General features: G+C 39.9%; 1 protein-coding gene across 1 annotated transcript in view; it reads right to left on the reverse strand.

The window, feature by feature from the left end:
* LOC139721066 (focadhesin-like) overlaps positions 1–16,301 on the reverse strand; it is a 48,769-nt gene that overhangs the window by 15,499 nt on the left and 16,969 nt on the right. The window contains exons 10-22 of the mRNA XM_071632395.1: positions 15,143–15,276; positions 13,775–13,960; positions 13,075–13,150; positions 12,494–12,628; positions 10,302–10,470; positions 9,287–9,478; positions 8,695–8,816; positions 7,908–8,000; positions 6,530–6,666; positions 6,052–6,274; positions 5,049–5,282; positions 1,463–1,687; positions 538–825 (exon numbers count right to left, since the gene is read on the reverse strand). Coding sequence (XP_071488496.1) covers positions 538–825; positions 1,463–1,687; positions 5,049–5,282; positions 6,052–6,274; positions 6,530–6,666; positions 7,908–8,000; positions 8,695–8,816; positions 9,287–9,478; positions 10,302–10,470; positions 12,494–12,628; positions 13,075–13,150; positions 13,775–13,960; positions 15,143–15,276 — 2,214 coding nt within the window. The remainder of the gene's footprint in view (positions 1–537; positions 826–1,462; positions 1,688–5,048; positions 5,283–6,051; positions 6,275–6,529; positions 6,667–7,907; positions 8,001–8,694; positions 8,817–9,286; positions 9,479–10,301; positions 10,471–12,493; positions 12,629–13,074; positions 13,151–13,774; positions 13,961–15,142; positions 15,277–16,301) is intronic.

Genomic DNA, 16,301 nt, shown 5'->3' on the forward strand with positions numbered 1-16,301 from the left:
ATCTATCCATCAAGCTCATCTATAGATAAGCAGAAAAACAGATATTACTCATGTTTTTATGTATGCCTCTTCTTGAACAAAAATAACAGCATGACTGCCAACATTTCAGCATGTGGACAAAAGCAACAGGTAGATCCTTGTGTAAATGTGAAGTGCCACACACACATTTTCAATAGGCTTGCCAATGGGTACTAGTGTCTAAAAGCAGTCTCTAGTAGGGATGTGTGGACATAATGACTAAATACACACTTGAATGATAAAAGTGTAAGTGTTTTAGAAGCTCAAACTGATAGTGTAGCAATTTACACAGTATGCAATGCCCAAATCTAAGACATGAATGAGTTTGTTCGATGAAAAGACATCATAATACATCATGTCGCATACTAAAGAAATAATGCATTAAAGTAATCTGTGTATATCGTCGCTGGGGTGACAAGACCTAGTGTATGTCCAATTTTGGTGAAAATCACTTTTGTGGATTAATTGCCAGATAAAAATCAGACAAGTGATGTCCTATCCAAATCCAAGCTGTCTTACCCCCAAAATAAAGCCACCACAGCATTTCAAAGGAAAGTCTATCCCATTTGTTACAGTGCTTTGGCTGCCATTCTTTTCTTCTTCTTTTTTTTTTTGCTCTCCTGAACATTTGAAAATTTTGAGATACGAGGTCTTGTTACCCAAACAGCAACGTGTGAACAAGCAAACCTTTGTGTCACTTTCAGAGAATGAATGAAGTTTGCGGGCTATCTGGAAGGCATCTTGCTGCGACATAAGGTTGGCTTCATGACATGCCACTGTGATTAGAGACAGAGACATAACCAGGGCCTGGAGAAAAAAGACACACGAATACAAAGTCACAGATGTCATTTCTGAGTGTTGGTACCTCAAGGATTGGAGAGAGAGTGATAAGTGAGGGCTTATGGAAAATGCTGCAAGAGTATAGAGTTTGACATTGCTTTTCAGGACCAAGCTGAAATGCTACAAAATGACTTCCTAGCTATGATCAGCTTGCTAAAAGATGCAAGATGCGTGTGGGAGGGCCGTGGTATTGTGGAGAGTATTCTAGATTGAGGAGTTCCTGGGTTCAAGTATGTTTTATTATCATTATTCATTGTCTACTTTTCTACTTACCTACTTTTCTGCCAGTATTGGCTTTCAAATTCCATGTAATTATCAGATATGGTCCACCTTAACATTTCTGACAGCCACAAGAAATGTTTTGGATAAATACACGTACAAGAATGGTAGATAGAGGATTCTGAATGCCGACTCTATGTCGTCTGTAGCTCTATCACAACGTAGATTCATGTACGCCTGCGCAAGCACAGCATTCACACCAATTCACACTCTAGCTTCGCACATGTATTGTACAGGTGAGCTGCTTGTTTTCACTCCAGTTTTAATGGAAGTGACGTATACCCAACCACGAGAGTGCATGAGGAAACAATACCATCATTCATACCTTTGTGTGGGAGTCCATGTCTTCTCTGTCACTTTCAATAGCTGTCACAAGTTGACCCTTGACCTTCTGTACATGTACTCTGGCATGTGCTGCTTTCTCGTGCGCTTGGGCCGCAAGACCTATGCCTAGGCCGAGAGCGCAACCCACCGAGGCCTCATCAAAATCTCTCTTGTCCAGTGCCTTTGATTCCAGCTTGTCAAAAGCCTTCAAAAGTACCGTTTCAGCCTGCAAAGTGACAGGTTATACAGTATGTCAAAAAAAAAAAAAACAAGGAAAAGTAGAAATTACGCGGTGCGTAATATATGTCCCCGCCGGAAGTAGCATTTAGCAAAATGCACAATATAGGTAAAAAGATGAAGGTCAAAGGTCAAAGAAGTCAAAGGTCAAAATTCTATGTAGAAGTTTTGAAGCCCTCACCTAGTGCCATCACATAAAGCAAACGGAATCGAAATCGGGTTAGAAATGGCGAAGGAGTAGCATTTTGTAGGCAATGTGCAATATAGGTCAAAAATCAAGGTCAAAGGTCAAAGAAGTCAAAGGTCAAAATTCTGTGTAGAAGTTTTGAAGCCCTCACCTAGTGCCATCACTTAAAGCAAACGGAATTGAAATCGGGTTACAAATGGCAAAGGAGTAGCATTTTGTAGCAAAATGTACAATATAGGTCAAAAATCAAGGTCAAAGGTCAAAGAAGTCAAAGGTCAAAATTCTGTGTAGAAGTTTTGAAGCCCTCACCTAGTGCCATCACATAAAGCAAACGGAATCAAAATCGGGTTAGAAATGGCGAAGGAGTAGCATTTTGTAGGCAATGTGCAATATAGGTCAAAAATCAAGGTCAAAGGTCAAAGAAGTCAAAGGTCAAAATTCTGTGTAGAAGTTTTGAAGCCCTCACCTAGTGCCATCACTTAAAGCAAACGGAATTGAAATCGGGTTACAAATGGCGAAGGAGTAGCATTTTGTAGCAAAATGTACAATATAGGTCAAAAATCAAGGTCAAAGGTCAAAGAAGTCAAAGGTCAAAATTCTGTGTAGAAGTTTTGAAGCCCTCACCTAGTGCCATCATATAAAGCAAACGGAATCAAAATCGGGTTAGAAATGGCGAAGGAGTAGCATTTTGAAGCAAAATGTACAATATAGGTCAAAGGTCAAGGTCAAAGGTCACAATTGAAATTCTGTATAGAAGTTTCAAAGCTCCCATGTAGTGCTATCATATAAAGCAAACAGAATCAAAATTGGGTTAGAAATGGCGAAGGAGTAGCATTTTGAACATTTTGATCACACACGGACGCACACACGGACGGACACACGGACGGACGGACACACGGACACACGGACACACACACGTACGGAGCCCGTTTCATAGTCCCCTGCTCGAACTCGTTCGGCGGGGACAAAAATGACAATCAGATTTTTGCATTGATAACTTCCATTTTGGTTAAATTGTCTGAATGCTACATATGTATTTCAGGGTTTAGAATATAACTTCTTATCTATATTTTGCAGAAAACCCCATTCAATTTGGGTAAGTGGTCATTGAGAAATGTGGATCGTTGTAAATCATATCATGGGTCTGATTCTTTCAAGCTTAGCACTTGGATGCTCTTGGAAATTGCACTTTTTCCAAGTTTGCGTGTTATTGCGAACTAACAATGCATGTCTCACTGCATGGATGAGAGCTGTCAATGAAAGTGGTCAAATCATCAGGCCAGCCTGCACGACTGCAGCTTCGTGTTTTACAGTTTCTTCTGACGTTTTATAGTTCATAGCCTTCAACATGCCACATCGTCGACAACTTGGTCCTCCCCATTAAGGCAAAATCATCACCCATTTTACTCTCTTCATATTTAAGACACGGTTTGTCACTGGGAGATACATGCTGAATATGAACAGAGAAAAATGGACTGTGTGGGTTGGCCTCTGTTGGAGTGCCAAGTTATCGGACAAATGGCCATGTTAAAGGTTATGGACCATAAAATGTTCGGAGAAAACCTAAACACAAACCCTAACACACATCCTAAACACAAACTGCATTCGTACAGGCTGGCCTATTCGGCACATTTCATTGACAGATCTCATCCATGCAGTGAGACATGCATTGTTCCTTCACGATAACATGCAAACTTGGAAAAAGTGCAATTTGTCCCTGTTGTCTTTAAAGTTCATGTGCTCAGTCATGCATGAGAATTGTCAACATAATTAGGTATCAACGGAAAGAAGAAGAGTTCCCCTTTCCCAACAACCAACATTGTGCTCTTCATAGCTGATAACTAAGAAATGGTAGCCCTCCAAAGTTGGATTACCTTTTTTTTTATACGTTCTGTATAGAAGGAATTAGCCTACAATTTGAACTTGCATTACCTACTGTTTAGTGAGAGAGAATGAAAGAGAGGGAGGCACTGGGTATTTGTTCAAACATCATCATGTCACTGCTAAGAATTGGCTATAGCTCATTGATAGTGCCGCTCCTCGTTAAAGCAGTTGGTGACTCATGTTCAAATTTCAGTCTTGTTCCTTACTTTTTCACCTGGGGTGGTATTCTGAGGTCGTAATTAAGTCTGTAATTAACTTCGTGATTAAGTCGTGAAGTTAATTATCCCTTAATCATGGGCAAAATCAGTATTCTGAGGACGTAATTAAGGTATGATTAAGTCCCCTGTAATTATCTTAGGTCCCTCCCATCTAATTGTTATTCCATCCAATCAGACGCGTTGTTAGAAGCCAAAATGATGATTACACGCGCAAATATGCCCTCAATGCGCGCTCCTCCACGCCCCCTGTAATTACAACCCAAGAGCTCCGTGCGCACTCTCCGGTATTTGATTACAACCCCTCATCTACGCACGCGAAGATCTCAACCTCTTTGCTCACATAAAATGACAAAATTCCTCGAAGATCGGCTATATTTCTTTTTTTCTCTGAATTCTACGGATACCACGATAACAACACTCAACCGCTCCTCGGTTACCGAAGACGGTAAGCATCGTTGTGGCAGAGAAAACATGATGTATTGCGTGATATCGGAGTAGTTAATGACACTCTCTGGTATCATTAAGTTTTCCATTAACTTTCATACTTAATTACACCCTCAGAATACCGATTCGTAATTAACTCTGTGATTAAGTCCTCTCAGAGGTGCACGCGCATTGATACGCGCAAATGCGTAAGTCCTTCCCGCCAAAACGCTTGTTGCTATGGTAGTTAATATACCCCCTACTTAATCATGCTCTCAGAATACCAATTCGGTAATTAAGTGCTAATCAGACACTTAATTAGCTCTCAGAATACGGCCCCTGGTGTTCAAATTAAGCCATGAAGACGAGTCCCAAGAATACTCGGGCAGGTGTCTATGGGATATGCAAGTTGTTGCAAAATCAGTCCGTTCTCAACGGGTTAATACAGATCAAGTATACAATCATATGTCAAGGAGAGTATTAACAGCAAAATATGAAAAAAAAAAAGAAACTCTGTGGCTACACTCTCTCTGAAAAACAAACAAGAAAGTCCCTTCATTCTGAAAAAGACAAATGTGTGAAAGAGATATCTGGACAAATTTGAGGATATGCTGTTGAGAAGGAGCAAACTGACAAACCGCTTCATCTCCAGCCGTATCGACGTAGTGCTCCTTGCTCAGTCTCGCCAGCAGCAGCCCAGCGCCAACGCCGCACTGAACGGAGAGGGACTCCGGGCAGAGGGAGGTCACCTTGGCAACAACCCCGGCAACCACGGCCGAGCGCCTGGTGAGGAGGTGTGGCACGAGGGCGGAGAGACCAATCACGGCACAGGCCCGGGCATGTCTGGTCGCCATGTTGGACTGAGCCCCGTCCTGAGGACAACAGATTGCACAGAGAGGGAGCAGACAGACTGGGTGACTTTCGATCTTAGATATCATTGGTTCTGCAGTATACAAAAGTCCACTGCTGTCACGCTTCACAAGCAGCAACAGTGGTTTCTTTTTCTTGGCAGGAGCCAGTTGTACAGTGTAGCTCAAGCATAAACAAGTCTACGTGCTAAATAATGCCACTGCTATACTAAAAACAATTCTCAATCTTCATTAATCTTACCAGAACATTAAATGAATGCTAATTCATCAATTAAATCCTGTAATTTGATTCTTTTTTATCTCTTTCTCTCAATACGGTACTTAAGAGTTTGACACTAATGGTCTGCCCCAGTAGTGGTATAGGCAGTGCATGCATGTGCACTCAGTAGCAGTGCTCAGAAGCAGCAGCACCACACTCGCAATACCAGTCCACAGACGAAAATAAGTGAGCATGGACCGAGTTTGTGGATCAAAATGGTCTCTTTCTGAATTATGCTGTCCAAAAATTATAACATTTTTAGAAAAAGAAAACTATTAACAAATTTAATGTTATTATCATTGTAATAATGTTAAACATGCTACAACAGAGATAATTTGGCATTGGGATATCATAATCGCAATTGCTTAGATTTGGCCTCGACGACAGCAGTGTGTAACTGTACATCTTATGATGACGCTACACAATGCTGCAACTCGGGGTATGACGGCATCCCGGGTTATGGCATGCCAAACCATGTGTCATGGCCAACAAAGCTGAAAGCTTGAGACTCACACTGGTGCACCAAGGCAAGACGGACTGAGGAGTGAAGGTGGGGTCCACGACAGCCATCAGCGAGTCGGCGACCTTGGTCATCCACGACTTCTGACCCTCAAACTGGGTGGCTGACCTTTGACTGGAGGCTGCCTCATCCCCAAGACTGAAGGCATGGGCACTGACCGCACTCGCTAGTCCAGCCAGGGCCAATAGAGCATTTGCCTTGGCATTAGGCATATCTCTGCAAGTAAAACACACCCAAGAGACATAAAAATCAGATATTGGTAAATTTTCTCTATACATGCTCCTGGACAGATATGGCACTGTAATTTAAAGAAAACAAAGACAAAGTCATGACAAAGTCAACCAAAGGCTGAGTAGAGGCACCTTGACTTGCCCACTCAGTAGATATGATGAAAAAGAAACAGACTTTCCTCTATCTGCAGAATTTTGAGAGGAAAAAAAAGAAGAAAGAATGTACAATCTTGGCACTCACATCACTTTGGTTCTCAACTGCTCCACCAGTCTGTCCCTGGCCCACAGCCATGCCTGAGAGAGTCTCTCATTCAGCAGCTCTTCGTTGGGCTCATCATGACCTCGCCTCACATTCATTTCAATGTCCGCACGACGCCCCTGTCCATGAGGGTGGGAAAAAGAATATAAAGTGAATAGAATATAGAACATTATTGGTATGTAACCTTTGCTACTCGCGAACCAGAGAGACATTTTTTTTTTTCTTCTTCTTTTTTTCGCACAGTGCTGGCAGAGACTGCACAGTACTACATATTAAATAGATGAACAAGATCTTCCACCTTATCGGAGATATATTTATCTTCCAGAAGAGCCTCTCTCTCTTTCTCTCCGTTCCATTACAGATTTTTTTTCTCCAACAAACAATAAGTACCCACATACACTCACACATTTTTCTCCCCTTGCCGACGACAACTTGTTACAGTGATCTTAGGACCAGCGGGTTTTTTTCACTATATCTAAATTTTGTTAAAAACGAACAGTAAAGTACTATCCTTTCTCCTGTTTACAAAAGAAAAAAAAAATGTAGCAAAATATATCATTATCATAATTATTACTAAACTATAATAATGATAACAGTAATAATAATTGTTGTTATTATTTTTATTATTATTATTATCATCATTAATCAATATTATTATTATTATCATCATTTATTATTAAGTACATATAAAGAGATAAACATCTAATTCTCCTTTCAGGAAATTGCTGCTGATAAGAAATATAAAATGAGAGCATGCCAAAATCAACATATCGTCCCAATACACAAGTTATGTAGGGTACATGAATATGATGGATCAAACTGGTTTATACCATCATTACACTATCGTCAAAACGCTTGGTAATGATTTTGTGTTCACTTTTTTTTTCATTTTCTACACAGATTAAAATACATATTAGTGTAGAAGAGTAGTATTCAGACTAACTGATGGTTGAGTACAAATCCAAATGATCAGATCAAAGTGCTACAAGATGAACAGGGAAATGGCTAATTAGTTTGTGGTCCAAGATCATTGCAAACCACTTAAGTTTGAAGTTAGAAATGTTTTTTTGTTTTCTGTACATTTTGGCAGTTTCCTTTCACTTCTTCCCCAACTAGTCCCATTTGTACTCATATTTTGTAATTTTGATCTCTTAATGTATTCATTCTTTTTTTCTTCTTTTTTTTCAGTCAAGCCTGCATGACGCAAGGAGGGTTAAGGATGATAGTATGATTGAAGATACAGCATCAAAACACACACACACACACACACATACACAAACACACACACAAATTCTTGAAATTGATGGGATTTAAAAGGAGGATTGAAACAAGCAAAGTGAATGAATATGTGAATGAATACCTGAATGACAGCCTGCAGGGCCCCAGCCATGAAAGACACCCATGCTTGTGGGAGTACCATGATGTAGAGCCAATCAGGCGAATCCACTGGTACCTGGGGGGGGGGGGGGGGGGGGGGGGAGAGACAGAGAGCCCTTACTGTCAAGCAGGATCCAAAGCTACTTGTCTGAATTTTAAAAAGGGCATGAAATCCAAATGTATGTGTGGTTTGCATGAATACAGCAATATTTGTAGAACACATCAGTCAAGTTTGAGAAAACTCTGAAAATCTATCGAAAAAATTTAAAATTGTTAAGTTTTGGTATGGCCATCGCTCGATTAGAAGACTACAGTTTGTGATGTCAAATATGGTCAACGACATACAGAAAATAAATACAGAATTCTATAAAATTTCATATTTTGATGAAAAGTACACATTCTCTTGACTTGTTACAGACATATCAATGTTACGGCTTATATTATTCCTCTGCTTTCTGAAAAATGTGCATCAAGCGCACTTTCATTAATGCTATGAAAGTGAAGATATGCTGAATTTCCTTTATATTTTCTTTATATTGTTGCCCATGTATGATATTATCAAATATGATAAACTTCTCATCCACAATGGCAGCACAGAAACTTTAAATGTACACAACTTTTCGACAGACTGTTCAATTTTCATCAAACTATGCTAATTTAAATAAATTCTTCTGATACTGCTGCATTTCCTCAATCCACATTTATATGGAATGACCCTGGCTATGCACAAGAAACAGGCACCACAGAGAATTAAACTTCAACATTTGTACCTCGGCAAGTCGTAGGTTAAGGGCATCCAGCCACATCTGGCTCTTGGCTGCGGAGCCCCCTCTCGCTGCCCGTGAATCCCGCTTTTTGTCCGAACCAGGTACAAACGAAAACAGTAGTCCAGCTGACATAAGAAACAGAGCACTTCAAAGTCAGTATAAAACGTAAATGTCTATGCAACAACAGTTAATACATTCGATTTAGATATGCATAAATAAGATATAAATTGAATGCAACAACAAAAACATCTGAAGACCAAGCAATCCCCAAGCTACACAGTGGCACGTGGGATAAAACATAATTTGGAAGCAGTTTTAGTCTACTTTTCACCGAAAGGCATTGGTTCCACATACAGAATTTCACCCCTGAATCAATCATTTTCAAGTCAATATTTCAAGATGCCTTTTCATCAACACTTGTAAATACACTGGCAATGTTCACATCTTATCTGCTTATTGCATTTTTTTTTTATGGGAGTGCAGGGGCAGCAGTTTGAGTGATGGTTTTCTACAAAGTGCTGATATGATGAAGTTCCCGGGTAAGAAAAAAGCTACTGTTGTGACTGACAGAGGCCACCTGGCAGACACCCCTTACCTGAATGCCATTGCCTGAGATTAGGCTGCTTGTTGTCCCTTTCCTTCCGAGCCACCGTAGCCGGGATGGCGGCCAGGCTCTTGGTCTCACTGCTGTCCGAGGCACCGCGAGGCTGGCTGGGTTTGGTGAAGACGTGCCTCGGTAGGTCCGAAAGCTCGTCCGCCAGAAAGGAATGCAGCAGCGTTTTCATGCCTAAGATACGAGAAACAGAAATCAAATCTGTATTGCATCCCTCACTTTTATAGCAACACAGTCTCTCCTATTCAATGTGCTAATGAGTTGTTTTCATTATACTGAGCATGGTTATTCCTCAATACATTTGTAACAAATAAGGCCACGTATCTATTACTGTCACAATTATGAGCATACCTATCTCACTCTGATCTGTATTCAAGTCAAGCATGCTAGAATTATCCTGTGATTCCCTTGGTAATAGTTCATACTAATGTAACTGCCATGCTACCTCTTTGGCAGAAATCACACATATATGCAAACCAATACCCACAATGATAATTTCACAGGTGTATTCATACTTTCCTCCAGGCTAAACGGTCAATACAGTGCACTCCTGTTATAACGATTACAGTTGTGATGCACAAGAGAAAATTATGGGTGTGTCTTGTTACACTAAAACTTCACAATGGTGAGCACATACCATCTTTCATTTGCAGTTGGAAGTTGATAGGATAGACAATGATAAAGCACACAAGACTTCCTTGCTTCATAGAGGGTTTGGAAAGCTGAGGTCACTACAACACACATTAACCCTTTTGTGTGCTTTAAAAGGTAATTTGTACAGAAAACTCCATAGCATTGTATGTATTGTCCAAAGTCTTTGGCACAGAAAGGGGTAAAGTCCACAAGCAGACCTCTCTCCCCTCCAGCTGAAATACCTTCACAGAATTACCTAGGATGGATTCTCTTTCGGAAAGTTTTCTGGACACTGTGTCCTTGACATGCTTAAAGTCAAACGTGAATGGGGTGTGCCCTGGCACTAAACGAACAAGGCCTTTACCTAGCACAGCATCTTGGGACACCCAGTCCAGGAGCTTGATGACACAGCTCCCTGGGACAGACAGATCTTCCTCCTCCACGTCATCTTCCTCCTCTTCTCCCCTCGCTTCTCGTGCGTCTCTTATCCTCTGCCTCTCCTGGTCCCTCTTCAACTTCACGTCTTTGGTAACCTACAGAAATTGTCATTTAAAAATTCATTCATTCATTCATTCATTTCCATATCAAAATATAACGTTTACAAATATCAAAACACAATTGCCTTGGTACAATTCATACATTTTGAATGGAGGGATCACAGAAAGCTCACACGAGGCTTGTTGGAAATGATCCCCTACAAACAATTATTAATACATTTCAACTAAACAATTATCAGACAAATTCAAATAAAACAAAGTTGTATGTATTTAATGCATTTTTTAAAAATGCATAAAAAAAGTGGTTTTTGTAGCTGAAGTGGCTGTTTCCCTTGCATAGTCACATCAATATAACTCCACACATTACATAATAATCAGTATAATATCCCAAGGATGTATCAAAAAGTTTCTATTCCATTTAAAAGTGCAGCATGGTTCATAACCCATCACTATGTCATTATGAAGTCCTATGAACCATGTCAGTGAAAACAAGGAAAAGTAGAAATTACGCGGTGCGTTATATATGTCCCCGCCGGAAGTAGCATTTTGTAGCAAAATGTACAATACAGGTCACAAATCAAGGTCAAAGGTCAAAGGTCAAAGAAGTCAAAGGTCAAAATTCTGTGTAGAAAGTTTTGAAGCCCTCACCTGCTGCCATCACATAAAGCAAACGGAATCGAAATCGGGTTAGAAATGGCGAAGGAGTAGCATTTTGTAGCCATTTTACAATATAGGTCAAAAATCAAGGTCAAAGGTCAAAGAAATCAAAGGTCAAAATTCTGTGTAGAAGTTTTGAAGCCCTCACCTAGTGCCATCACATAAAGCAAACGGAATCGAAATCGGGTTAGAAATGGCGAAGGAGTAGCATTTTGTAGCAAAATGTACAATACAGGTCAAAAATCAAGGTCAAGGGTCAAAGGTCAAAGGTCAAAGGTCAAATTTCTGTGTAGAACTTTTGAAGCCCTTACCTAGTGCCATCACATAAAGCAAACAGAATCGAAATCGGGTTAGAAATGGTGAAGGAGTAGCATTTTGTAGCCAATGTACAATATAGGTCAAAAATCAAGGTCAAAGGTCAAAGAAATCAAAGGTCAAAATTCTGTGTAGAAGTTTTGAAGCCCTCACCTAGTGCCATCACATAAAGCAAACGGAATCGAAATCGGGTTAGAAATGGCGAAGGAGTAGCATTTTGTAGCCAATGTACAATATAGGTCAAAAATCAAGGTCAAAGGTCAAAGAAATCAAAGGTCAAAATTCTGTGTAGAATTTTTGAAGCCCTCACCTAGTGCCATCACATAAAGCAAACAGAATCGAAATCGGGTTAGAAATGGCGAAGGAGTAGCATTTTGTAGCAAAATGTACAATACAGGTCAAAAAATCAAGGTCAAAGGTCAAAGAAGTCAAAGGTCAAAATTCTGTGTAGAAGTTTTGAAGCCCTCAACTAGTGCCATCACATAAAGCAAACGGAATCGAAATCGGGTTAGAAATGGCGAAGGAGTAGCATTTTGTAGCAAAATGTACAATATAGGTCAAAGGTCAAGGTCAAAGGTCACAACTGAAATTGTGTGTAGAAGTTTCAAAGCTCCCACATAGTGCTATCATATAAAGCAAACAGAATCAAAATTGGCTCATAAATGACAGAAAAGTAGCAAATTGAAGATTTTGATCACACACGGACGCACGGACGCGCGGACACACGGACACACGGACACACGGACGGACACACGGACGGACACACACACGGACACACACACGTACGGAGCCCGTTTCATAGTCCCCTGCTCGAACTCGTTCGGCGGGGACAATGAATGTTGAGATCTATTGGACCAGCAACAAACTTACATTGACAATGAGAGCATGCTAGTAACGTATCGTTAACACAACAATCTCACAAACAATGATATGATTGAAATAGAGCATTTGTTCATATGCAATTGCTCTTCGTAAGTAGAGACTCTTACCGGTATTAAAAAGGCACCTGAGCTTGCTACAAGTGTTAACAGCAAGAGGATTTTTGTACAGAATGATTGAAAAAAATCATTTGCCACTCATTACTTACCTGTTTTGGCAAGTAGTTAATATCAAAGTCCCCAAGATTGTATCCTGCCATAGCCTCCAGGGCTGCCGACACGACCCTGGTATCCTCATGGTGTAGGTAGGCGCACAGATTTTTTAGCACGTGCCTGGACAGAACCTGACAGGCGCATACATCATGTGGACAGAGGAGATGAAGCAGAAGAATACACAACAATCATCACATTTGCCCCAAATTTTCTTAATTAAGCGCCTTGTCATCTTGCATCCTTGTGAAAGTTTTATAAAGTAAAACCAAAACTTTGGTGAAGTGCACTTACAGCAAAAAAAATTGACAAATTTGACCATGACCTTTGACTGGCAAGCTTTTTAAAATGATTTAAAGAAACAACAACAAACTCTAGGCACATGACTGCCTTGTAAAATATCATTTTTGAAAGGGAAATCTGATGGCCAAATTCTGATTCTATCCATGTGTTTTTTGAATTACTGTACATATCACACAGCCTTGGTAGAGAAGTATACAAGAACAAACCCCTGCCTATATCTGGTGATCAATTTTACGAATACTACACATACTATGAAGAGAAAAAAAAATGGCAGTACCGTGTATCTATCCATGTCAACAGGAAATTCAGGCACAAGGCCAAGCAACTCGCACCACTTGGCGACTACCAGTGGCCTGCAAGAAAGATAAAACATTTTTTTTTCTATTACAATAATTGATTATAGACATGGTGGGATGAATTTGAGTGTTGGAACACACCAAAACAAGAGCATATACACTGACTTTTCTACAGAACCTACAAATATCTTTCACATCATGTGACCCCGACGTTCATGCATTATTCAAACAGCAGACATCAAGGTCACTTTGCTAATGCTGTCCTGATCTTCCTTTGACTAATTCCCTCTTTTTTTTCCACCCATTTGCACTTTCAAATTTATGACAAGTTCAATTCAAACTACTTCACACTGACTGCAAAATAGCTCGCAGCAAAAGTTATGCCGACGGAAGAATTTCATGCATTTGAATAATTACGCAGTACCCGCTGCATGCTATGAGGATTAGAACCACCGCTTGCTGCCGGGTGGAAGCTCGGTGGTCTAGTGGAGACGACGCCTGTGCGGAGATCAAGAGGTCGTTGGTTCAAATCCTGCTTGAGTATGTACGCCCACGATTTTTAATCATGGCTACTACTAAAACAATGATCCATTCAGTGCTTATTTACGTCGATGTGGGGAGTGTCGTCTGGTGCAGAATGCTGAACATCAACTGGAAATAGAATCTAGCCTTAAAACAAACCTCTGATCTCTCTGAAACTGATCGTGTAACATGCTGATGACGGATACAACGTCCACAACCTCCTCTTTCACAAGGGCAATGAGCGCATCCAAGGCTAAGCAGACGGCTGGCGTGCCCTGTGGGCCGGTGGCTTTCTTTAGAATCTTCGACAAGATGGGCACCAAGTCTTTCCCGCGTGTCTCTGGCCTATGGTGGCAGACGTGACAAAGGGAAAGACTGTGACATATTGGGTACTGCATTTACAAGCAGACTGAGATTCCCATTTAAAAGTAAGTGATCCATTACTCAATCCTACTATCCTTGTTGTTTCCGCTTAAATTAATATAATGATAGAATATGACAAAGGTATATTCAATGATGGTAAATTATGCAAAAGTCTGGGCTAGGGAAAGCACAGTTGAAACAACAAATGACTATCTAATACGGCCTTGTATATTAAGTTCCTTCAAAATGAAATCACTAAAAAGTACTCGAAGTATTTACCTATGACTTTACAAAACACAAAACAGACTGCGTACTAGGTATGTATAACAAGTGCATGTATATGTGGTATATCTGTCCTCTTTGTGTGTTCAGTCATTCAAGCAAAACATGATTTTATTCAGAAAATACTGCTCTCCTTCAGATAATCACTGTGCGTATGCGGCCTCATCCCAGTGAAGGCGATGTTTACCAAAACATACACACAGATATGTAAGATTCCATCTCAGTCATCAATGGCATATCATCTACTGCCACCTAGCTTTAATTATTCTTTTTCTCTCTCTTCTTCCTGGTCTCTCTCGACTTCTCTTTTTCTCTCTTCACATACACCATGCGATCTGTTCTCCCTTCACAACTATGAACTGATGATAAAAATCAAATGCACAGAACTTTACAGCATTTACAAGATGAATTAGATGGATTAACAAAATGCATTTTTAATCTGACAATATGTTAAAAAGCTCTGAGTTTTTAAAGTTTTGGTTACTTCCATTAGTTGCCTTGACTCAACGGGAACTTTACAATGTGTGATATTACGGTAGTGAAACAATATAAAGAAACAGAAAAGAAATTTCACAAAGATCACTCTTCCAAAACATTGAACAAGCTGTTGACCTGATTCTTCCAGCAATATTTGTCGATCAGTGGACATGCCTCCTTAAAAGTGAATGGAATGTGTACTATCTTAACCCTAACTCATGTTGTCCTTTTAGTATTTCACTGCTGTGATAGAGAGCGTGGCACATGGAATGAAAAAGAAATTGCTAAGAGAAGGAATTCCAACAGTAGTGGAGTTTCTAAGCTAATACTGTGCATCCGCAAATTTGGGAGGATTTTAGGGAAGCTGTAAAAAAAAAAGTGAAATCTTTGAAACATATTGCATACCTCCGTTGGCAGACCCTACACACAGACTGTGCTATGGCAAGTGATATTTCATTGACTCCAAGAGTTTTGTTGATGGTGTCGAGGTGCTCCACCCATTTGGTCAGGTATTGTAGGAGAACATGGAACACAGGCTCCTACAAAAGAAAAAATTGGAGAAAGTAGCATTAACAGCATTATTTACATTTTGCTGATGAAACAAAAACCAAGCTTTAATACTTCAAAATAGTTCTACGATGTGAGTTAGGGATTGAAACAACGAATGTAAAAACACTTATCTGTGTAAGTAATATTAAGTATTGTTAGATAAACAAAATGTCAACAATAGTTATAATGAAACTGCTTCTAGAATAAACCGTTTACAGTTATAGTTTATTGAGAAAACAATGATAGATCCTTATATTTCAGGCTCTTTGCAAAGTGTATATATGGTAGGACGTTTTGTGATACAACTGACCTATGCGTATATATGCATCAAATGTGATAACTCAAACTTTTTAAAATCTAGTAGTTGGGCTAGTATATATAGCACATACAAGGAATATGACATGTCATCCTACAAAAGTTTGAACAATGAGAGCGCTGGCAACGAAAACTTTTGTTACCCAGAATAACTCCCCATAAACCTCCATAGCAAGTTTGAATAAAATCTGACAAGAAATGTGGCTTATACAGCATATACAAGAAATGTGACATGGCCTCCAAGTCGGAACACTGAGGGCGCCGTCACCACAAACTGTTGTGTCCTTCATGCAGAATGACCACCCATACACCTCTTTAGCAAGTCTGAGTAAAATCCAGTCACAATCAAGTTATTGCCTAAATAAGCATGCATTTTTGCAAATTTTGACATGATCAGGGTGACCTTTGACCCTGTAAAAGGTGGAACAGTGAGGGCAGCAATATCAATAGGTGTAGGTGTATAGATTTCACTGTGATACATTTACATACCAAATTTGAAAAAAAAACTGTCAAGAAACAAGGCCAGCGTTGCACACACAAGCAGACCTTGTTAAATTTACCTTTTCGTGTATAAAGACGGAACAAGAGAAAAAAACAATATAGGCATCTTCATTTCACTATAATGCACCTTTTTGCCAAATTTGAAGAAAATCTGATAAGAAATGTGCATAAAAAATATGCATGCCCATAATTTCTAATG

Source organism: Diadema antillarum, unplaced genomic scaffold (assembly GCF_040938485.1).
Source record: "Diadema antillarum isolate AM-2024a unplaced genomic scaffold, OU_Dant_1.0 scf00000137, whole genome shotgun sequence".
In the NCBI taxonomy this organism is placed as follows: Eukaryota; Metazoa; Echinodermata; class Echinoidea; order Diadematoida; family Diadematidae; genus Diadema; species Diadema antillarum.